Source organism: Felis catus, chromosome A1, assembly GCF_018350175.1.
Source record: "Felis catus isolate Fca126 chromosome A1, F.catus_Fca126_mat1.0, whole genome shotgun sequence".
Classification (NCBI taxonomy): Eukaryota; Metazoa; Chordata; class Mammalia; order Carnivora; family Felidae; genus Felis; species Felis catus.
In genome coordinates this window covers 178,608,918-178,633,831 of record NC_058368.1, presented here as the reverse complement: position 1 = coordinate 178,633,831, position 24,914 = coordinate 178,608,918, and the positions used below count along the sequence as shown (strand labels likewise).

The following is a 24,914-nucleotide window of genomic DNA, read 5'->3' as shown; positions in this document are numbered from 1 at the left end:
CCTCCTGGCCGGGTCCGGCAGTGGTGGCCACAGCAGCCACTCCCACGCAGGCACGCCTTCATTCAACAATACGCACTGAGGGCCTTCAGAGTGCCAGCACCTCTGCTGAGAGCTCAAGAAGCCTCACTGAATAAAGCAAAGGCCCATGATCTCACGGAGCTTACGTGCTAGTGGAGAGGGACGGATAAACAATGAACATTTAAGGAAGTGAAATTCTAAGTATTGTGTATAGACACATGCAAGGGAGGTGGGGGCTGGGTGAGGGGGCAGGAATACACGGGTAGGGTGGGGTTGCAAGTGAAAATGAGCAGGCCTCCCCACAGAGGTGACATTTCAGCAATGATCTGAAGAAGGGGGGACTAGGCCGCCCCTCAAAGTGCCCGTCCAGCAGCGCTTGGTAGGCTCTGACCAGCCCACACAGCTGCTTTGGTCCTGGAAAGACCTGCTCTCTGCGGTGTCTCTTCTCACCAGTATCTTTAACAGCCAGGCTAGAGGCTTCTGGGGCTCTAACTGGCTAAGGAAGGAAATGTCAAACCGCAGGCCCTGACAGAACTGCGAAGAGGTGACAGAGAGCAGAGCAGGGCCCGCCCGGCCGGCTTGCAGCAAAACATGGGCTCCCAGGGTCCTCCTATTTTGACAGGCATCGAAGAGCACCTTCCAAGCCAGCCGGGACCACTACTGAGGGGCGGGGGGGCAGGTGGCAGTGCTGACGGACAGGGCAGGTGCGTGGAAGCTGTGTGTGAACCTTCAAAGTTGTCCCCCACTCTCACACCCTCGGAGAACCACGTGACAGCGAGTGGCCGGAGGTGACTCATTCCTCCTCCTCCCCACAAATGCCAGGCCTCACTCAGCAGCAGGGCTGGGTGGCGGGTAGACATGTTTCTCTCTGCTTTGCCTTGTTTTAGGGATAAACTGGCTGCTAAATTGGGGCTGAATCGTCTGACAGGAAGTCAAGCCTTGTAGCAAGGTGTTTCCAGCACAGTCGCAGCCCTAGGTTGCTGTGTGATAGGGGCCAGTCTTTGACTTCGCAGCCACAGGCTTTTCCTGGTGATGTTAGAAGACAGAGTGTGGGCCTTTGTCCCGAGTCTGACTGCAACGTCCTGCCCCATAAGCAGTGCCTACTAGATGACCACGACAAGGCATTTGTCTTCCCTAGGCTCCAGTTCCTCAGCAGCAAAATAAGAGGGATAGCCCTGGTTAGGGAATCCCGACCAGCTTGACTGCCAGAATTACATGGGTGCACCTGCTATAAACACAGATTACCAGCTCACTGTAGACTTAGCCTATCAGAGCCTACATGGGGGAGGCCTGGGAGCAGCGATACCAATGAGTTTCCTGGGTGACTCCTACAGTCTCAAAAGGTCGTGAAATCAATCTTGTTATTCTTTGTATTCTTGGAACTTTGTTTTTAATTTTAAGGAGGAGGAGGAGAAGGAGGAGGAGAAGGAAGAAAGGAGGAGGGAAAGGAGGAGCTGGAGGAGGAGAAGGAAGAGGAGGACATGGAGGAGGAGATAGAGGAGGAGGAGATGGGGGAGGAGGAGATGGAGGGAGAGAGGAAGGGGAGGAGGGAGAGGAGCTGGAGGAGGAGGAGATGGGGGAGGAGGAGGAGGAGGAGATGGAGGGAGAGGGGAAGGGGGAGGAAAAGGTGGAGGATGAGGAGGAGGAGATGGAGGGAGAGGAGACAGGGGAGGAGGAGATGGGTGACGGGAAGATGGGGAAGGGGGAGGTGGGGGAGGGAAAGATGGGGAAGGGGGAGGTGGGGGAGGGGAAGACGGGGAAGGGGGAGGTGGGGGAGGGGAAGACGGGGAAGGGGGAGGTGAATGAGGAGGAGGAGGCGATGGGAGGAGAAGAGATGAGAGAGGAGGATGTGGAGGAGGAGAAGGTGGAGGAGAAGCTAGATAAGGAGGAGATAGAGGAAGAGACGGAAGAGGAGGAGAAGGTGGAGAATGTGGAGGAGGAGGTAGGGGAGGAGGAGGTGGGGGACGAGGAGGAGGTGAGGGAGGAGATGGGCTCCCTTTCAATGGTCCCTTGTGCTTTATCAAGGGTAAGTGGAGGCCCACTCCAGGTTTTGAAATCTACTTTGCTGGTCACAGAGAAGTAAGAAGGACAGTATAAAAAGAAAGGCAGGCAGAAAGGGCAGTGAAGGAGGAAGCGGAGTAGGATAGAAAGTACCAGATCCCATAGAACACAGGAAGAGGAGGGGCGCCTGGGTGGCGCAGTCGGTTAAGCGTCCGACTTCAGCCAGGTCACGATCTCGCAGTCCGTGGGTTCGAGCCCCGCGTCAGGCTCTGGGCTGATGGCTCGGAGCCTGGAGCCTGTTTCGGATTCTGTGTCTCCCTCTCTCTCTGCCCCTCCCCCGTTCATGCTCTGTCTCTCTCTGTCCCAAAAATAAATAAACGTTGAAAAAAAAAAAAAAAAAGAACACAGGAAGAGGAGACGTCCGTCCAGGAACAGTCCCTCTGTGTGTCCTATATTGTGGCAGGTGCTCCTGTGGCGTTCACAGGCTTATAATACAAATGCATTTGTTTGCCTCAGCTCCCCCAGGAAGAACTTGAGAGAGCTTTCTCTCTCTCTTCCAGGCCCTCCCACAATGGAAGCCTTGCTCCCTCGACTCTGATTCCAGAGGGCACACTGGTGCCTCCCAGTAGAACACATTCCCAGGCCCAGAACAGGAGAAGCCTTTTTGCTCAGCTCTGTCCTCTCCTACGGCCTCATCTCCAGCTCTCCGCCTATGTCACTGCCTGCCTGTCCTCTGTCCCCGTGTCAGCCCCTCCCCCAGGGCACCCAGTGCACATTCACACTCTCCCTCTGGCTCTTGCTCTGTTTTTCATCCTTCTTTTTAAACTTTTTTTTAATGTTTATTTATTTTTTGAGAGAAAGACAGACTGTGAGTGGGGGAGGGGCAGAGAGAGAGGGAGACACAGAATCCAAAGCAGGCTCCAGGCTCTGAGCTGTCAGCACAGAGCCCGACGTGGGGCTTGAACTCGTGGACCGCGAGATCATGACCTGAGCTGAAGCTGGTGCTTAACCGACTGAGCCACACAGGCACCCCTGCTTTTCATCCTTCTTTAAAGGATGTCCCACTTCTAAGGGTCTTCCTCCTTGAACCAAGAGCCAAACCTCTGGAAGGTCTGTCCTCGTAACTTGAAAAGCCAGGTGTGGGTCCTGGGACTCAGGAAGGTGCCTTTTGCCACCATCTCGGGTCTCAGGAGAGAATCACGTGTGGGTGGGAAGCAAAAGTTGGAGGGCCTGGCGTGGTCTCCCCGCTTCTCAGCCTTGGACCCCCCGATAATTTTACATGTAGTATTTTACTCGGGCTTCACAATTATTTTGTGGTAGGCAAATTAAATTCTTCCCATTTTTACCATCCAAGAAAGTGAGGCGCTGAGAGAGGCACTTGTCAAGGGCCACGTGAGCAGTTTTACTGTGGGGCTGATCTAGGAAGTCAAGTTTCTGTACTTGCTTTCGGGGAGAAGGAGTGACGTCAGTTGAGAGGAGGCCCTTCTCATGTGGGGAGGACTGCCTACCTGGTCAGGGAGGAGCCAATGAATGTGAGAGAGAAGGAGAAGGGCAGACAGCCTGTCATCCTGGCAATTCTGCTGAGGCTTGGTCACATTCTTTAAGGAGCACAAGAAGGCCTATTTACCGCTGGGTCCCTCCCTCCGGCTTGCCTCCGTCCTCTTTCCCTGTCCGCTGTATCTTAGGTATGCTGTCTCTGCTATGAGGAGACCGACAGCTTCATCAGGAGGGTGGGCGAATAAACAGGTATTACCGCATCACCCCTCTGATGGGATCTCAGCTTTTTCCCAGCCTAATTCCACTATCGGTAATGGGTACAGTGGGAACTCATGATATAAAGAGACTCATCCAACACCTATCTGTTGCATACACCGTGACCCCATCACTCCCTTCTCCTTATCTTTTAGTTTATATTATGGATTTAAATATAAAATTCATAAAATTTTAAGAATAAACTCCAAACAGGCATCATCAGATTTTAACCTGTCTTCTACTGATTCAACCAGATAATGCTCAGCTATGCCATGAGTCTTAAGCCCATCCCTATAAGGGAAGCTTTGTTGTTTTATTTAAAACTCTCCTCCATTACAGCATCCAGGGTGTCTCTGGGAGAAACTGTCCAAGAGTGTAGCTGATACTGTATTTGCAGACAAAGCCTTCCTCACCAGAATCTGCCTTCTTACAAATCCATTTAATAGAGTTTTCTTTTTTCTTTTTTTTTTTTAAGCATGGGAGAAGAAAATCAAGATATTCAGAGGAGCATAATCTTGTTTTGGTCTGCTGTACATAAACACAATTTCTTTCCCATAGCCCTTCAGGGTAATGATTATGGCAAATGAACCTATGTACAAGGGAATGAAACAAATCAGCATTGAATATCTATATGCATCCAGGGCACCACCAGGCAGCTTACATGGGCTGCCTCCTTTATAACCCAGCAGTGCCTGAGAGTTAGTTCGTTTCCCTTCTACAGATGAGACAGGCACAGAGGGTTGATGGGATTTCCCCCAGGTCCTATGGCTGGTGGGAGGCAGAGCCCACTTTAGAACGTGGCTCTCCCTTGCTCCAAAGTCCATGCCTTTCTAGTCTCTAATCCTCCCCCTTTCGTAGGATAGAATGATTAGTAAAAACAGAATGGTACTCATTGGGATTTTCATAAAATAACAGGAATAGCTAACGCTTCTTCAGGGCATATTATTATTTCCTCTAACCTTCCCACTAACTCTTTGAGGTAGGCTTTATTATTATCCCCATTTTACAGATGAGGAAGCTGAGGCTCAGGGAACTCAGATAACTTGTCCACAGACTCACAGCTGGTGAATGGAAGAATTGGGTCTCAAGTAGTCAGACCTCAGAGCCTGTATTTTACTCACTAAGCTCTTCTGTCTGCCTGTTCATACCTAAAATTATAACCTTTAAAAGAGTGAGTCGCACGGTCACATTCCTTTATTTTAGAGACTGGGAAAGTGAGAGTAGACTAGGGACTCTTCCCAGGCACAGAGCTCATTAGAAGTAGAACTGGGATTGGTGCTTCTTATACACATCTGCCAAGAGGGACAGTCACGCTTAGAATCACCACATCAGGGCAGCAGGGACCTTCCCTAGATGCCTCCCTCACTACTCCCCATTCACCTTCGTGTTCCACGGGCAGGTCCATAGCTTGTCTGGGGCACACATGCACACGTTGGAGAGGGATTTTGTTTCAGTTTTCAAATAGCTAAAGAAATACCCCAGCCCTACCGCACCTGCAGTGTGTGTTTACAATCCGCCTTGCACACTAACCAAAAACCACTTCTCACCCCGCCTCCTTCTCCAGGCACTCAGGCATAGCTCCAGACATCCACTGAGCTCAGCCTTAAGATAAAAAAGGATCTTCCAAGCTGAAAGGGCCTTCCTTATCTCTTTCCTTCCACTGCTCTGATTAAATCCCCTCTGGCCTGATCCCTGCGTCTTCAGGGGCCACAGACCTCGCTGAGGCTCCTATCTCGTTAGCAGGGTCATGTCCATCACCCCCTAGCTGGCTGTCATGCCACAGGCTGGGCCCTCCATCTTTCACACTGGCTAGAGAAAGCCAAGACACCAGCTTTACCTTCGCGTTCTCCCTATTGCACTCGCCTCCACACCCCTCCTAGGCTCCTTAGGATAGCTCACAGGACCCTTCTAAACTGTGACTAGTCACTGCAGCCTCTTTGTTTTGTGCGCCCCATGTGCATGCCCCAGTTGCTCTGGCCCACTTGTAGATTCATTAAACTCCCTGGTGCCTGTGCCTTTGCAATATAGTCCCCATTCCTAGAACGTCCTTCAACCCATTCTTTATCTGACCATTCCTGGTATATGTCAAGACCCAACTTAGCTTTCCTGCCTTCCCAAAGTCTTCCCCAAAAGCCAAGGGGAAAACGTCTCCTGCCCTCCTACTCCTGGTGAACGTGCCCATGCATGTGCCCCAGCACCGTTAATCAATCATGGTATGATTGCTTTGTATATCTGACCCTCCCACTAGAATGTGAGTGTCCTGCAGTGGGGATTCTGTCCCTTATGTATCTATAGCCTGAGTAATTAACAAGGGTCTGACATTAAATCGGCGTCTAGTAGCAGTTCATTAAATGAGTGAAGTATTAGTGTTGCGTGGGGACAAGGAGATGCAAACCCAACTGCTCTCAAGGACCAGGTGTGTGTGTGTGTGTATATGTGTGTGTATATATATATATATATATATATATTGCATAAAATACATATTGTATAAATATATACAAAATACATATTGTATAAATATATACTATATATATTGTATAAATATATTGCATAAATATATTTTATTACATATGTTTATTATGTATACTAAGAATATATTACATAAAACGGAGATTTCTAGTGCCTTTTGATAAGTTCAAAGATGGGACATCATCAGGTCCATACGGACTGGCACGGAGTGGCTGCAGCTCTCTCGGGAGGGAAAATATTCCAATTTTCCACAATCTCCACCACTCCCTAATTCTTCACCGACAACACGGCTTAGTGTTGATGACCTCTTTTGACACCATAATTGTGCTATTATGTTTGTGATAGTGGAGAAATATTTCTTCATACCCATATTCTATTCAAAGGTGGTAAAATGAAGGAGAAATTGATAGGACTTTGTATGGCTCAAGACGGCCCATTTTACACACTTATATCACCTGCCTGGCTCGGGTAAGCTTTTGAGTCCGGAAGACCCTTGCTAGAGGGATGAAAACACACGACGCAAAGTGCGTGATGCATCTTCTCCCGTCCGCACCCACCCCCGACCTCAGCAACGCGTCACGCTCTCCCTTCCTCAGGATTCTTCTCAGCACAGTGGCCCCGGCAGCCATTCCCAAGCAACAGGTAGCGACAGACAGAATGATGTCCGTTGCCGCTCTTCATCGGGTCCAACTCTCTCACAGCCAAGAGCTGGAGACTGTGGTCCAGAAAGCTTAAGCAATCACTGATCTGATGATGACGCCCTCGTGGAACGGATCTCGTGATGCCGGTGCCCAAGCCACCCCACAGGGAGAGAGGAAATGCAGACGTGGCTCACAGTCAGGCTTGGCTTTGGCAAGAGCTGCCAACACACCAACTGGGCTGGATCTGTTACTTTCTTTTTTCTTTCAACTTATCAGGTATCACTTCTCTCTCCCGTGCCCCGCACTTGCCTCTATAGCCTTCCTGTTCACTTTCCTAGTTCAAACCAACCGTGACAGATTAACTGACTCAGCTATCCCTGGGCTACGTCCCATTCCAGCCTCGGTTCCCCAAAACACTCAAGGAATCGGGGGGAGTACTTACGGCACCCGGAGCTTAGGGAACTTCTGGATGTCATTTTCTGTCAGGTTCTGAAACGAAGACACGGGCAGGTTACAACCCACAGGAGGGGCCTTGGGCCAGGTGAGGAGAGGGAGGTGTGAAACAGGGAGTCGTGGGCCTTCAGCTGAGTGAAGGGTACACCTCCCCCACCTACCCAAAGCCCAGCTTCCAGATGTTGCGTAAAAACCTGTGGGCCTGGTGTTGCTGCATCTACGTTTTCAAAGGGAATCCCCAACTCTGGATTTTAGGTGAAATTTCCTGAGTTCGAAATATCGACGAATAACTTTAAAGGAAGCAAACAAACAACCACGCACCGTGAGAGCTAAACTGTGAAGCCAAACCACTCGTTTCGTGAGCCAAATTTGGCCACGCTGTGACCTCGTGCCTAGGCTCTTACCCCAGACTTCAGGGTCCCTCTCAGTTTCCATATGCAGGAGCTGTGAGAAGCCAGCCTGGAGAAGGAATTTGTGCCCTGATACCACCAAAAGCCTCTCTCATCAGGGTTAGCGGTAGGATTCAATAAAGAGGCTTTCCTGAGGGAACAGAGAAGGGAAAGGAGAAAGGAACTCATATTTGTGAAGAACTGACTCTGGGCCTCTGCCTTGCTAGCACCTCGACTAATCTTCACATCAGTCCTGTGATTTAGGAAGTACCAGCGTCCCCATTTTATAGGTGAGAAAGCCGAGGCCCTGGGATGTTGAGGGAATTTTAGCTTGTGGGTGATGGAGCTGAGACTGGAACCTTGCCCTGTGATATCTGTGATCGATTTTCTCCCTGCAAATTTCTCTCTTCCCACATCTGATCCCTTTAAGGGACCCGCTGGCCCATGCTGGAGGGGAGGAGGGGGGGAAGGGTAAGAGAAGAAGGTGCCCTGGAGGGAGGAGGAGAGGCAGGGTGCCGATACTGGAAACAGAAAAGAGGTGAGCACACTTTCCATGGGATGAATGCTGAGACAGAGAAGGGCATCCACTGGCATTCTGAGGCTAGAGAACCGGGTGGTTACGGTGGAGGCTCTGAGTCAGGCTGGATTTGCATCTTGGTTCATCCACTTAACAGCCGTCTGATTTGGGGCACACACTTAGGCTCACTGAGCCTCAGTTTCCTTCTCTGTAAAATAGGAATCATTATACTAATAAGAGCCACCTTTCAGGGGTGGTGAGCACTGAATGAGATGATGCGTGTCAGGTGCTTGGCTCACTGCTTGACACGCCCTATATGAATAATAAACCCAATGTGAATAATTTGTGTGAAAATAAATAATAATTAGCTGGGGTCTGGCTGGCTCTTGGAGGTTTTTGCTTCTTCTGCTCTGGGCTGGGAGCCTGGCAGGTTGTTTGCCGCCTATGGGTAAGCATTGGGCACGCTCCCCTTTGAGCCCAGTGGCACAGGGCCTGGGGCATTTAGCAATGTGTTTATTGGGCTCATCTGCTCCAGCTCTTGGACCCAGGCCCCTCAGTAGACCTGGCAGCAGGGTTGGGGCCGGAGTTTGCCCAGAGTCCTGAGACAATCAGGCTTTTTTTTTTCTTTGCAAGTTTTTATTTAAATTCTAGTTAGTTAACATACAGTGTAATAATGTTTTCAGAAGTAGAATTTAGTGATTCATCCCTTACATACAACACCTGGTGCTCAACAGGACAAGTGCGCTCCTTAATACCCATCACCTAGTTAGCCCATCCCCCACCTGCCTCCCTCCATCAACCCTCAGTTTGTTCTCTACCATTAAAAGCCTCTTATGGTTTGCTTCCCTCTTTCTTTGGTCCTTTCCCCTATGTTCATCTGTTTTGTTTCTTAAATTCCACATATGAGTGAAATCATGATATTTGTCTTTCTCTGACTTACTTTGCTTAGCATAATACACTCTAGCTCTCATCCACATAGTTGTAAAGGGCAATATTTCATTCCTTCTCATGGCTAATATTCCATTGCATATATATACCACAAATTCTTTATCGATTCATCACTCAGTGGACATTTGGGCTCTTTCCATAGTTTGGCTATTGTTGATAATGCTACTATAAACATCTTTTTGAGGAAATTCCATACTGCTTTCCAGAGTGGTTGCACCAGCTTGACAATCAGGCTTTTGGTCAAGCTTCTTAACTTCTCTCTCTTTTTTAATTTTAACATCCCATAGGCGCCTGGGTGGCTCAGTTGGTTAAGCCTCGACTTTGGCTCAGGTCATGACGTCGCGGTGTGTGGGTTTGAGCCCCGCATTGGGCTCTGTGCTGACAGCTCAGAGCCCGGAGCCTGCTTCGGATTCTGTGTCTACCTCTCTCTCTGCCCCTCCCTCCCCTGTGCTCTGTCTCTCAAAAATGAATGAATGTTAATTTTTTTTAATTTAAATTTTAACATCCCCCATGCATTGGCTTCTCCTCCCTCTCAGGGATGTACTAAGACACATGTTCAGAGTGGTATGCAGAATGCAGGACTTCCTGGGGGCCACCAGAGAGCTGGGGGCTGACCACTGACTGGCCAACGTGAGGATGTAAGCTGAGGGGATCTGAGGAAGAATGTGAAGGAGAAGGTGGATGTGAGCATGGCTGGAGACACAGAGGAACAGGATATCAGGAAAGAGAAAGGCCTTTAGAACAAGGACAGAAACTGGGTGGAAAGATGAGAGATATTTAAACAGGATTTTCAGAGAGTTCTGCTGCGTGATGTAACCCCTCCTCTACCTCCTTCTGAAGCTTCCAGCAACTCTGGGTTACCTGTATGATCACTTATGGTCTTGCAGGAGTGTGATTATGCGGTGAGTGTGTCCTCACCATGGCCCCTGCCTGGGGAGGCGACATGTGGACACTCCTGCCTGCCTGCCCAGTATCCCCTCTCTCTTGCTCCCTTACTGACTGGACCTGGATTTTGTTAGGGGCAGTAAATGTGCCAAGTCCACAATATTTAACATCCTACACTTCTTTGGAGGTGGCGGAAGTCACAGGACTCAGTTGTGGCCCGTGAGATATAACCCGAAGTCTAGGGGGTGGAACTTCCAGAAAAGTTACTAGTTTCCTGAAAGCAAGGGGAGGCGTTCCCCACACACTTCTGTGCCTTCTACTCTTTGCCCTCCCCCACTCCATCCTGCCTGGAGTGTGGATGTCAGGTCTAGAGGTGGCATAGCCAACTTACAACCAGTAGGACAGAAGCCACAAGCTTTTTCCATGACTAGAAGGGGCCTGTGTTCTGGGTGACTTCTTTCAGCAACTCACCGGCCCCGAGAGCCTACTCTAGATTCTTTATCACTTGAGAAAGATAAAGCCCTGTTTGGTTAAGCCACTGTGGTCACGTTTCTGTTACAGGCAGCCACCGCCTTCCCAACTGACATGGGTTCCTAACACATTTCATCCTCTTCCTCTACCTTCTGAAAACATGGCACCCCTTTCCCCACCAGACAAGGTCCTACTCTTCTCACTGGGAAACCAAAATGGCAGCAAAACAGATTCAAGGGACCTACTAGCTCCAACAGGGAAGAGAGAGACAGAGAGACAGAGAGACTATGGCCTTCCACTTTTGCCTTCAGTAGCAGAATGGTCTTGGATATTATAAAACCAGGAGTGATATATGAGAAATTAGGACTCTGATCAGATCTCACACTGTACCCAGAGCACCTGGGGTAGAGGGTGGGTATCAGCAGAAGCTGTCTCTAAATACCCCAGTTATGGGACCAGGAACCAGCTTCTGCTCCTTGCTCTGCTGATTCCTAGGCCCCTTCTTTCCACTTCCTCCTGCTCCCACAACAAACAGAACAGCAGTCTCCAGGGACTGACAGGTCCTGGATATGAAAGCAGAGGAGACAGAACTGCTCAGACACTCTCTCTCAGCCACGGAAACAACCCTGTCCTAGTAGGCCAGCAGTTAACACAGGGAGTGTTGCAGGGGCTGGAAGGGACTGTCACCCACTGTTACCCAGTCCAACGTGCTCATGCTCATGCTCGAGAGGAGAGAGGCTCAGAAAAGTCAAGTGCTTGCTCAAGGTGACCCAGAGCATCAGGGCTGTAAGCAGGACCATCCTCAAAGATGTGTTCCTCCCTTCCACTCACACTAATAAGTCTCAATCTCAGTTCTCAGTGCTGAAGGCACCAGAAGAAAATACTTACATATAGTACTAATGTGCAAAAGTGACAACAGAACCCCAGGTATTCCATGGCTCAAAGCTCAGTATGAAGAAATAACATTGTTAAAAACTCATACAGTATTGGGGTGCCTGGGTGGCTCAGTTGTTTAAGCATCCGACCTTGGCTCAGGTCATGATCTCACAGTTTGTGGGTTCAAGCCCCAAGTCAGGCTCTGTGCTGACAGCTCAGAGCCTGGAGCCTGATTCAGATTCTGTGTCTCCCTCTCTCTCTGCCCCTCCCTGGCTCGCACTCTGTCTCTCAAAAATAAATAAACATTAAAAAAAAATTTTAAAAACTCTCATGTAATGTTAGAGTAAATTAAATGTGTACTTTAGTCCAATTACTAGGTACGTGACTTAGAAAATTCACATCACACCTCTGTACACATTCACATCACACCTCTGTACATGTTTCCTCAGTTGCAAAGGGGGTGGTTAGAGCCTTCCAAAAGATACTTTTTTGCTGTAAAACCAGCTTCTGGAAAGCAGAAATCACATCTTAGCCACCTCTATATTCTCAGAACGTGGCATGGTCCAGTATGTAAAGGGAACCCAAGAAAATGCTTGTGAAGTGAATGAGTGGGTGAATGCATGCATGATTTAGGTGAAGCAGTGCATAAACATGTCTTACATGGCATATGAAAGCAAAACTCAGACCAACAGGGCACAGTTTGGTCTCTGCATGAAACTTAAGAGCTGCCTAGAAAGGGCAGATGACCATGCGTAGTAGTGAGCTCACCATCACTAAAAGAATTCAAGCAGATGTTAGTGGCAGGGAGGCAATATAGGAAACGGATTGGAGTGCTGAGTGGAAAGCCAGAGCACGTGACCTCTCTGGCCCCTTCTAACCCTGAAGTCTCATGGCCCAGTCCCCTCACTGCTACTGACCACGCCTTGCGAGGAAACACAACTTACCCTGCCCCCCTCACTCCAAATCCAAATTGGGACCATCTACCCATGAGACCTTTGACGTCTCGTTCCCGCTTCTTTTTGAAGGGTGAGGAAACATGAGATGGGAAAGGCTGGATTGGTCCAGTCGGGTCTATCTTGCCTATAGACAAAGGTGCTATTTCAAGAGAAATGCTCAGACCACCTTCCGGCAACTCGCTACTTGTCAGAGGTGCATCCCTTTCTATTTAATGGCTTCGTTGCTCATGTAGAGCTGCATCTTAGTCTTACCCTTAAAGCTCTTTGCAACACAGTGGAGTAGAGAGAGCCGTATCACATGTGTGTTTAATTGGCAAAAACCCAACTATGTGCATTTGGTAGAGAGAAAGAGGGATGGAATGAAATAATGAGGGTGATTCCACACTTTATTCCACTCAGTACGTATGTACTCCGGAATGAGAGACGGGAAAAAAGAATCTTCCGTTCTCCCATGTGGTCTTTTTCCCTCTTAGACTTGTCTAAGTATGGACGGCATTTGAATAGATTTTCAAGACTGGGGGGAGGGGGGCTATACTTGGATTCCTCCTTCTACTTTGACTGTAGAATGTACCTTGGTATCAGTGAAAGACTGGGAGGTATCCTGAATAACAGGATCCCAAGAAGTGATGACAGCAAGGGTCATATAAAACCTCAGAAGAAGGCAAAGGGCTGTGTAGGGGTCCTGAAGACAGGCATTGACTCTGGGCATCCCCAGGAACAGGGTAGACCGGCTGGCCCTGCCATAATTGGTTAAAGTGTGGAACAGCTTTGGTCCCAATGTGTCAAACCGGCCAGCACTTACCAAAAACCGCTGCCCGTCGATGTGGTGCTTTTTCACTGCCTTTTCACAGTCCTTGTAGTTCAGCTGCAAAGAGGAGAGGAGAGTGCTATCAGCAGCAGGCAGGTGTATGCCATTGATTCCCCTTGTTTGCCTGCCCCTGAAGCTTAGCAATTTGTGGTACTTGTGGCTAGCCAGACCCCCTTCCCACCCTTCCCCCCATGATCGAACAGAGGGGCCCCATCCTTACCTCAACCCTGCTTTCACTTGCCCCTTGGGACTCTCTGAAATGGAGAAATTGCCTCAGTCTAAGGTTTGGGGGCCAATCCCTACAGAAAAGGAGTGACCTCAAGCCTATACGGGCTGTGGCCACATGTCCCTCAGGCAGGTAGAGAAGAGGTCAGAAAGTGCATAAATAGCATCCATTGTCTTGCCACCCAAAGGCAACCTTGGCAAATGTCGCAACGTGCTTCCTACTATGCTTTGTTCTGTTTTAAAATGTTTATTTATTTGTTTAATTTTGAGAGAGAGAGAGAGAGAGAGAGAGAGAGAGAGAGAGAGAATCCCAAGCAGGCTCCACACTAGCAGCGCAGAGCCTGATGCAGGGCTTGAGCTCATGGACCGTGAGATCATGACCTGAGCCTAAATCAAGAGTCAGAAGCTTAACCCACTGAGCTCCCCAGGCACCCCACAATGCTTAATTCTAAGCATATTTCTAAATATAACTGAGGTTATAATTCATACTTAATCTTATTATCCTGTTTTTTTCTCTTAAATTTACCTTAAAGTGATAATATAGGCACTGCTTCATGTTCTTGCAAACTTCTTTTAAACAATTATTTTATTAAATTGCTACCGTATTGCTGATCATTTAGGTTGCTTACCAGACTGCTGTTCCAATAATGGTACTAGAAACTGCTGATAATTATTGAATGCTTGCTATAGGGCAGGCACTCTTCTATGTATTTAAACCAGTCTTAAGTCTTTAACCCTCACATCTTCCAGATGGAGAGTCAAAGGTGAAGACACTTAAGTAACTTGCATGAGATCCATGGGTAGCAGGTGGCAGAGGGGACAACTGGGCTTCAGAACAAGGCTTTAATGTCTCTGTTAGGAATGTTCTCCTTTTTGTTAGTAACAGTATAACTTATAGCCAGTGAATACATTTAAGTGTATCTTAAAACACCATCTAGATCAAACTGTAGACGATCATGGATATCATTTTGCACACCTCTGTTTAAGATAGATTAAGCTGGATTCTCAGAATAGAGCTCTAAGATCAACAGGAATTATCTTGGTTGCTTTCCCCAAAAGTCACATTAATTGACAATCTTATCAGTTTTCTGTTTCACCTTGTCTTCGACAGCATAAGAATTTGCATTTGAAGTATCTCCAAATGTGACATTTCGGTCTGGAGTATTTAAGGTTAAATGTTTGCCCTGGAGAATCTTCTGTTCTCAACACAAGTGCAAGGCTCACAATTTGTGGCAGCCTTCTTTTGGGGGCAAATCATGGTCTTTTTTTTTAATGGTCAACCAATCTAAAAAGTGAATATAATTTTTGTAGCCTCTTGGCTTGAAAGGGTGGGGTAAATGTTAGAAAGCTCAGAAAAAGCTGATTTAGAGGTCAATGTGGAACACAGGCAGCATCTGAGGCATCCTGAACATCCTTTCTATTTTCACGCAGAGGGGAAGGAGTAGTTCTTATAGTATTTGACTGCCTTTATTTTATCATTTTTGCTGTCGTTATTACCAGATAAGCTCTGATTTTGCAGTCCGCTGACTTTGGCTCTATGTAGACAGACAGCTCTGAAGACTAGGCCTCCCTAGAAGTTTGATTCTGATCTGTTAATATCTGGGCTTGGGAGCTAGGATCTGTATTGTTAGCAGGCACTCAGAGGATTCTTATGAGCACCTAGCTTCGGTAGACAGTGGTCTAGAGCAGGTACCTCGTGTTGTAGATGGGACAACTGAGGCCCAGAGAGGGGAAGGGATTGGCCTAAGGTCCCACAGTGTGTTGGGGACTCAGCTGGGATTAGAACTCATGGCTCTGAGCCACTGCATTGCCAAGGGGTGCTTTCCTGCCAATTCAAAAAAAATTGGAGGGGTTCAAGAAATCCAAAACATGACCTCTGTCCTCAGGAGCCTATATTCCAGACAAAGGATGAGCTACACATAGCTAAGACAGTAAGACACAAAGGCCTGCCAATCTGCATGGGCCTCCCCAGCTAGGGTCCAGTAAACAGAGCAGGAAAAAAGGGAATATCAAACATGAATTGACCCCTCAATCAAGCACTGTTGAGTGCTTCACACGCTGTATTTCCTTTCATTCTTTCAACAATCCCATGAGGGTAGTTATTGTTAGTATCTCTATTTTACTGATGAGAAAGCTGAGACACAGACAGGTGAAGTTACTAAAGGAAGGTCACCAAGCTAGCAGGTGGTAGAACCAGGATTCAAACCAAACTGTCTGACTCCAGAGCTGGCTGGGAGGTGTCTCCAATGGGGTCCTAGCCCCCCTGCTTCATTAGAAATTGCACTGCTCATCAATCCTTTGAACAGGATATCTGATGACGAAGACCCTTCCCCAAATGACTCCATGGTCAGTTCACTCAATATTTTCTCTCTGGGGGGAACTGAGATGCTCAGGATTTGAAGGGTGTCCATCTGAGTCCGTGGGGGGCTGGGACTTCCTGGATCACAGATTCCCACCATCAGTTTTTGCTTTTTGTTTTATGTCAGGAGAAGGAACCTGTCCCAGTGCTGCAGACACATCCCAGGTCTGGGGTCTCCAAGAAAGAGCCTCTCTCGTGCCCTAGCTCAGGCAGACGGCCATCTTCCCAAATCACCCCTGACCTGTAATCCATCTCCCTGCCCTAAGGGAAGATTTGCCCATGGATTCCGCTGTTGCCCAACCGGGTTATATATTTCTCCTCACACTGAAGACGGGGCCTGTCCATGCATCTCGGTCTATTTCCAGGATCCTCTCACTAATTCTCAATTATTGTCTCCTGTCTTCGACTGAGCTAACATGCGACTTTATAGCATCTTGGCAGATTTTATCTGCCTGCCCCAATGTATTTGTTCTACATTTAAGAAAGACGTTTAGAAAAATCCTTCAAAAGTCAGTTGTCCCAATCATCTTTGCACCCACAGTGCTGAACACCTAAGTTTACTGTGACCTTTTGGAGAAAAGAACAAAACAGCAAGTAACAGGATCTATCCCACCATGCCTGGTATCTTCATATCTTTATTCTTTAGGTTGAGGAAGAACAGTTAGCTACTATATAAGCTTCATGTGTCTGTGGGTCCTGGGAGCTCCATTCCATCCCTCAGGAAAAAGAGAGGTTGGCTTATATGACCTCTAAAGTCTTGACTTTAAAGTCTCATCTTTACGACCATCTGGAGGGTCAACTGAACTCCATCCCAGCCTCCAGGGACAGGGGTATTAGAAGCTCAGACGTCCCTTACAAGACTTCTTATCCCTTGAACAGGGGTAGAGGTCCCCGAGTCGTGTGGCTTAGGGTCTGCGCCAGCAGATGTCTGACCCGCTCGCCCCCCCGCAGATGACCAAGCACAGGGGTCCAGGGCTGGAAGGCAGGACAGCAACACTCAAGTCCCAGGTCTGCCGCAAGCTTGGCCTTTGACCCTGCTGGCAAAACTCTCCCTCTCAGGGGCCTCAGTTTCCCCAGCTCTCTCAAGCAATCACAACCTGGAGCTCATAGCAGTTTTTCCACCTGCTTCACAAGACCCTCCTAAAGCTCCAAAGGGACTCTGTTCTCTGTAAGGGTGTGAGGAGCCCTCTTTCAGGTCATGAGCAATGACTGTCCAGACACCCTCTCTGGCATTGCACATCCTTGCCTCATCCATTCTCCTGCCCTGCTGTTTCTTTCTCCCAGGCTCGGGGCTCCACTCACCCCTTTCTTTTTCTTTTTTCTTTAAAGATTTTTTAAATGTTTTTGTTTTATTTTTGAGAGAGAGAGAGAGAGACAGACAGAGAGACAGAACACAAGTGGGAGAAGGGCAGAGAGAGAGGGAGACACAGAATCCAAAGCAAGATCCAGGCTTCAAGCCATCAGCACAGAGCCTGATGTGGGGCTGGAACTCACAGACCATGAGATAGTGACCTGAGCTGAAGTCAGACGCTTAACCAACTGAGCCACCCAGGCGCCCCTCCACTCACCCCTTTCTAGTAAGCAGCCTTGATCTCATTAGTGGTTACAGTCGTTCTGAGTATCGAACATGGATGCTGAAGCCAGGCAGGTGTGACTGAAATCCTACCTGTCACATGCAGTCCCTGGGGCTTTGGGTTATCTAACCTCCCAGAGCCTATTTTGCAGCTGAGAAAAGAGGATAGCAGTACTGGGGAGTGTTAAATGGGACAGTGCCTACAGAGCACAAACATGAGTGCTGGTGCTTAGTAAGTACACTTCCATCTGAGGGCCCCCCTTCTCCCCAGAACTCATTGCCAGGAACACTCAGTGGTGTGTGTGCATCTACATAGCACCTGCTCAACTTGGAAGGCTGCCGCGGGGTTGCAAGTTCTTCTGCTATATTTTGTCCCTCTCATGTTCTAGCTCCTTTTTCAAGCTCTGCCCAGCCCGCCAAGGGCAGCCAGCCTCACCACCAACAAAACGGCAAGACTCACCTTCCTGAAGTAGTCTGCAAGGTTGTCGGGGTCCCAGGCCAGGACGTCTGAGCGAAAGGGCACATTCCTCAATGCCATGGCTGCTCTCCCAGGACAAAAGTCACAAGCTGAGCATGAGTGCTGCACCCATGGACAGAGAATCCCAAATCTAGAGCGTGGAGGTGTCCTTGGCTCTTCCAACTTCCAGTTACCGTCTGGAACACCCTTGTTGGAACAGACGTCTTTTCTGCTGTAACCAGATCCCAGAGAGCAACGGCTTCCTCTGCGAACAAATATGGTCTCTTCTCAGAAAACGACTCAGCAAGTTTCCTTTACCACTTCCTCTGCTAGGCTCTAAATAAGTAAACAAGGAAGCTTAGCTCTGGTGGCTGGAGAGGTAGAGAGCGACAAGGTTGGTCATCTCGCCCTGGTCCTGGCCACTCCAGCCCTGTGGGAGGGATGGTGAAAGGCTCTTAGACTCCTGTGAGTCCAAGCGTGTTTCCATTAAAACTCCTGGCCCTCAGATGTTTATACCGCAGTCCTGCGTGGCTGGGTCTTTGCAGATGAAAATCTATTTTGACGGTTGGCCTAAAATGTAGATAATCTCCCACAAAGGCAAACTGCCTAGGGAAGGAGCATGGCTTTTTGATGCTTTCTGACCATCCCTGAGCTTCTGAGAAAAGGATAACATTGACATCCCTTCAGCCGCCTCCTTGCAGTTACTAGAGGACTCTCGGTGAGTGAGTCGGGCAACCAGGCTTAACTTCTGATGTGATTGTTCCCACGCTGTGCAACTCACACTAGGACTTAACAATCTAGGAACGTCAGCCTTCCATATCCGTAAAATAGGAAAACAGAGAAAGTGTTTCCTATACACATAAACATTAGATGCAGGTAACTAAGGTTAATTAAGGGTAACTAAGGAAAAAAAAATTAAGAGCAAAAAGATAATGATAGCTGCTGATGCTTCCAGAGATTTTATTCTCTACTGTTTCCACCACAGATTGTAGTCACTATTGATTCCTCCGTATCTTCTACCCAAAGAGTACATTCCCTGGAGTGGCCCTGTGACAGGACATGGGAATCTGCTGCTTTCTTAGCAGGTCTCAGACCCTGTGCTCTTCTCATAGTATGTGTATGTCATTGGCAGGGGGTGAATCTGGTGTATAAAAACAAATAGATTTCTGCATTTAGATTTCTGTATTTAGTCTCTAAATACAGGTTCTCCACTTCAGCTAATGCTCCATGCACACATGCACACACACACACACACACACACACACACACATACAGCCAATCAGTTCTGATGTTTGAGGACAGGATCAAGCTCTGTTTCACTTACTGGGTGACACTGTGTTGGTCCCTGAGGAGGTAACTTCTTGAAGCCTTTTCGAGGGTAGCTTTGGCCGTGTACAGTTCCCATCTTATACACAATCAAGGAGCCCCACTGTCACTGCACCAGGCTCTCCGGGTCATTGTGAGCTTGGAGGAGATCCACATTTCATTCCAGGCGGAAGCGGTCCATAACACGTGGTGCCAGGGGTGCTGGGGGCATCAATCATCAGGGCCTGGTATCTAAGAGTTCTCAACAACGAACTGTGCTCTACAGGGCACAGCCCTGCTGTTCAAAAGTTCTGTGTTGGTGGGAGAGATCACTTGGTGTTTCAAATCACCGGAATAGTGGCAAATGACAAAAAACTATTTGAAGAGAGAGAGACAGACAGAGACAGAGACAGAGAGAGAAATCACTTTCAGATAGGGTAAAGAATGTCGTGGAATTAGCTGGAATTTAAGCGGGGCCTTGGAAGAGGGAGCAATGTTTCATGAGCAAACAGAACACACAGCACCTGTGGAAAGGAATTTCTAAAATCATCCTTACAAGTAGAAGCGTTTTCAAAAAACTTCACTCCCACTCAGGAGAATAAATATCTACAGAAACACAGAAATTGAATTAGGTATAGCTAAACATTAGGCTCCTTTGAAAGAGCTATCCACTAAATGTGGTCAAGATGGACAATCCATGGAGCCCACTTAGAAGAGACCCACAGCAGGTAAGAAACATGGACGACAGGGATGACGACGACAAGAATCATCACAGTTGAAGCAGGTGGAGTCCTTCTCATGTGCCAGGGAGTAGGCTAAGGACTTGCCACTGTCTTGTTTAAATGTTGGCACTATTTTTTTAATGCTTATTTATTTATTTTGAGAGAGAGAGAGCATGAGCAGCAGAGGGGCAGAGAGAGAGAGAGAGGGAGAGAAAGAATCCTGAGGGAATCTGACAAGGGGCCTGATCTCATGAACTGGGAGATTATGACCTGAGCCGAGATCAAGAATCAGATGCCACCCAGGTATCCCGGCACTATTATCTCTTCTATTTTACGGAAGGAAAAACTGAGGCTCAGAGAGGTAAAGCTACTTGCTGCCTTAAACCCAGCAAGTAGGCTGTGCAGCCAGATCTCACCTGGACCCTCTCTGGGTCCAGAGTCCCTGTCTTCACCTCTCTGCCACCTCCAAGCTCTGACATGTTACACAGACTGCCCAGGTGGAGTAGGGATTCAAACTCAGCTCTGTCTCCAGAGCCTGTGCTCCTTCCTACTCTATCAGTCTCCTTTCCATGAAGGAGGGCAAGGAGGTTGCCAATCTGGACAAGTTACAAAGAGGATCCAGCCACTGCCTTTTGGAGGTAGGCCTTTGGTGACCCCTCTGTATAGGACCACAGCCCATTCCTCGCAAGGACAGCTGGGTCATGACCAGAGCAGGTGACGTGAGGGGAAGCAGTTTGCCTCGGGCCTGAAGACTTTCCTCTTTCTCAGTCCTCGGTGATTTCCCAACAATCACGAATTTCACATCGCCTGTTTCTGGCGAAGTATCCAGAAGCTCGGGGGGCAGGGCCAGTTAGTGCCTGAGAGAGGCTCAGGATGCCAGGAAGACCACAGTGATCCTGTACAGCCTGGCTCACATGGCCCAGCCTCAGGCTCCTTGCCTGTAAAATGGGCAGGCATCATAGCAGCCTCTGGGGACAGCTCATGGCAGAGGGGACAGTGTGGTGAAGGCCAGGCCAGCTCATGCCGATCCTCTAACGGACATCAGTCCTGGCTTCAACCATGAAGCAGAGCAGAGAGGGGCAGATAAGGTGCAGGGATTAAAGCCATGACCTGGGTGGGAATGCCCTCTTCCCTCTCTCACCCTCTCCCTCAACCAGGTGGAGAAACTCAGGACTCATGAGGGAACAAATGGAAAGTTTAGCAGAGGCCTTTTTAAGCTTTACGATATTATCTCCAGACCAGGAAGGGGGGACACGGTCTCACAGCACAAAAAGGATGACATGCTGGTACAGGGGAACAGGGGCTCACGGGGTAGGAATTTCAAACGTGCGATCAATGAGCTTGTGGACGAGAAAGCAATACTTGTAGGGAGCGATGTGTCAGATTTCTGACCTTAGAGACAAAAAGCGGACGTATGAATGTCACACCACAACCCGGAGTGGGGGTTCTCCCCAGTATCCCCCCTGCCCCATCCCACCCCATCTGGACTTGAAGCCCCCCCTCTCTCCCACTAACCCACAGCAGGATCAGGTGAGGAGATAACTGTCTTCTTCACAGCTAGTTTTAGAGGTGAGAAAGATCAGAAAACTCTCTAGAAGAGACTCGGGAGCCACAGCCACCGCATGTAGAGCAGGGGCAGGGGTCTGGAGCTGTCATTGGAGACCAGGAGAGAATGGAAAGTAGGGACTTCGGAGCGAAGGGTGGGAGAGGCCCTAGGAGACTAGGAGAGGCCCCTGAGACATTAGAAGGTGGCTAGGAGGACGTGCTTATTTGGATTCGATTTGTGCAGAGGGTCTCAGCTGGGGGAGAGAGAAAAGGGTAGCAGCACGTGGCCCAGAGAGGATGACCACACGAAGCACAGTGGGCAATGAATACAACGCCCTCACATGGCTTCACCTCCACCAAAGTTTTATGGCTCCAAGTGCCACCTGACGAGAGGTACGGCTAACATGAACTGCTATTGAAGTTTCTTAAGAGCCTGGGTGGGTTTGCCCATAAGGGGAACAAGACTACAGCTGTCACCTTCATGGGGAGGGGACACTTTCCCCCTGCATTCTCAGGGCGCTGTGCGGGTGGAGCAGGAAAGCCAGGAAGGGGCCCTGACCGCTTCCCTGGGAAGGGCAGCTCCACACACCCAGTGACCTCACACGAAGACACGGAATCCTGCCCCAGGAGGCACGGGCCTGCCATGCAGCTGCCCGGGATGCACAGAGGCCGTGCTCCCCAGGGCTCCTGCAGGCTGCCGGGTGGGAAAGGTGGGGAGAGACAGGCGCCAGCCCACAGCAGCCCTCCTCCAGGTCCTGCTGTGCTCTGTCCTGACAGCCTCCAGACTCCTCCCTCCCACCCCACACTGGACACTGTCGTCACCTCCCCCGTTCCGGGAGATGCGTGAGGAAAGCAGGAATCAGCTGCTGCATGTGAGACAATGAGAAGCAATATTTTTCCACTTCCTCAGAGCTGACGATTTCATTCTTTTCAAAAAGAACACATGTATTTTTTTTTTCATCTTTTCTATCTCTTTCTCTGCTGTTTTCACTGAGGTGCCTCAGAAATTTGAAAGTGGGTGGGAGGAAGTGCTTATTTGGACTTCCTGTCAGGCCTCCCTTCTTCGTCTGCCCTATTTTTTGACCTCAGCAGCCTATCCCCAGATAGTTCCGCCACCAAGGGAAACTCCCCGAGTGCCCACAAGGGTGGGTGGGATGTGGGCAGGGGCAGGAGAGGGGAAGGCAGGTTTCTCATCTCGATAAAAGAGAAAAGGTGTTGCCCCCCTCCACGGGCAGAGTTGGGGGAAAGGCAGCCCTTTTGATCCTCACAAAAGTCCTATGAGTAGACGGCAAAGCTCCCATTTTACAGATGTTGAGAGACCAAAACTCACTTTCTCACATTCGCAGAGGATCAGGAATGCCAATTCAGGACTGGGTGGATTTCCTTTCATTCTTCTACTTTTTTGACTTGTCCCTTCAGTCTCAGCAAGTCACTTAGCTGTTGACTAGCGGTCTGGATTTTCCTGCTTCACCTGTGGCCTTGGTGCGTGTGGCTCCAGAGCTGCTGATGTTGGCTGCATTACCTGCCTTGGAAATATCAGGGCCCTGACCACCAGCTTCTATCTGACCTTCCAGATTTTTGACTCAGTCAGAATGCATCTTTCAATACACTGTCCCAGGAGAGTCACCCTGTGGTCCTTGTCAGTCCTGTGCACCCTACTTCACGTGAGTGTCAGAGCCTTCCCGTGAGCATGGGAATAGACAGTGGGCCCCTTAGAAGGAGTGGGTTAGGGGTTTGGGGAGAAGAAGACCTAGAAAACACACACCATGTCTATCCAACTCTTCCATGAGATCTCAAGTGTTTGGGGAAAGGAATGCGAGAATCAAAAGCAGTCCTTTTGAGTGCTCTTTGGGAAAGGGAGCTAGAGGATATATACCCCTTTTACAGATTGCAGAGAAAGGCTCGTGGAGAACGGATTCCCTGTGGCCTCACAGATAATCAGAAGTGGAGTCTTGGATTTGAAACCAGACCTGTCTGATACTAAGATTCTTTCCTTTGAAAGATGCAGTTTCCAAGGATGGAAATTTTATTAGGTGAATAATTAATATTTACGCAGAACAGGTCATGCCAACTATATGTATTAGGCTATGAAAGAGAGATTATTCTCTATTTGAGTTCTCCTAAAATAATGGATCTTGATATGCCTATGTTTTTCTCTATTAAAAAAAAATACAGCCTTGGCAATTATAATGCTGGGTAGATGCCACAGGGTCACTGAATCCCTTAAACACACCTTTCAAGTAGGGAGACATGACGTGGGGCAACAGCTCAGCTGGGTGGGGCTGAGTGGGGCAAGGGAAGGGAGCACTGGAGGAGAAGAGGAGAGTAAGGGAGGAGAGTGACAGCCCACATCCACTTGGGCTGGGACCCTTAGAAAGCCTGCAGTGCCCTGGTGTGGAGACCCCCTAGAGTTTTCTGGCTTGTTCATGTTCGAGCTGGTTTCTTAAAACCATCCTTACAAATATGTGAATACCCTGTATCCTTCTAATCATTTACCTTGTTGCACAGGATGCACAGAATTGGGTTCTGTTGCTTACAACCTGTCTTAATCCAGTTCAGGCTGCTATAACAAAATATCGCAGACTGGGTGGTTTATAAACAACATAAATTTGTTTCCCACAGTTCTGGAAGCTGGACATCCAAAATCAAGGTGCCAGCATGGTCATATTCAGGTGAAAGCCCTCTTCCTGGTCATAGTCAGCACCTCCTCCCTGTGTCCTCCTGCGATAGAACAGGCTGGAGAGCTCTGTGGAATCTCTTTTACAAGGGCGCTATTCCCATTCAGGAGGGCTCCACCCACACGACCTAAGCAAAAGGCCTTGACTTCTAATACCATCACATTGGACGTTAGGATGTCAACATATGCATTTGACACAAGCATTCAGGTCATAGCACAGTAAAAAAAAAATCCATAATTGTCTCAGGATACAGGCATCATTCCTCTTTAATTTGTCCAAAAAATGTCAAAGGGAAGAAAATGAGGTGGCCTGGGGTAAGGATGAGAGCTGTGGGCTTTGTGGTGGGGAGGTCCCAGGCTTGGATTCTAATCATCGTAGAATCAACCGGGTGTCTGACCTTGAGTCCTTTTTACAGCTTCCTCATCTTTAAAAGAAGCTAATAATACTTAACATTCCTCTTGGCACTTTTGTGAGAAATGAAGTTGCTCGTGTTACGTGCCTGAACTGTGTCTGGCCTGTAACAGAGATGCCATACGCTTGTTTCGTGTCCCCAGACAATTTCTTGAGTTTCTTTGCAGCTCTAATTTTCTATGATACTTCTCAGCAGCTGATTAATTTTCTATCCATTTTCTCTTTGGGAACAGAAGCAAAAAAGACACCAATAACCTGATACAGAGGATTTATTTTGAAAAGCTTTCATGGAGGGTCATCAGAGGATGATCATCTAAAGTATCAGCTAACCTGGGACTTTTTGAAAGTGGAAGGGACACCATAAAACTATTCCAGGGGCGCCTGGGTGGCTCAGTCGGTAAGCGTCTGACTTCCGCTCAGGTCACGATCTCGCGGTTCGTGAGTTCGAGCCCCGC

At 48.6% G+C, this 24,914-nt stretch overlaps 1 protein-coding gene across 1 annotated transcript in view; it reads right to left on the bottom strand.

Annotated features, from left to right (window-relative positions):
* LCP2 (lymphocyte cytosolic protein 2) overlaps positions 1–17,934 on the bottom strand; it is a 46,097-nt gene extending 28,163 nt beyond the window's left edge. The window contains exons 1-3 of the mRNA XM_023259688.2: positions 17,802–17,934; positions 13,179–13,241; positions 7,324–7,370 (exon numbers count right to left, since the gene is read on the bottom strand). Coding sequence (XP_023115456.2) covers positions 7,324–7,370; positions 13,179–13,241; positions 17,802–17,879 — 188 coding nt within the window. The 5' untranslated portion in view covers positions 17,880–17,934. The remainder of the gene's footprint in view (positions 1–7,323; positions 7,371–13,178; positions 13,242–17,801) is intronic.
* Positions 17,935–24,914: the final 6,980 nt, after the last annotated feature.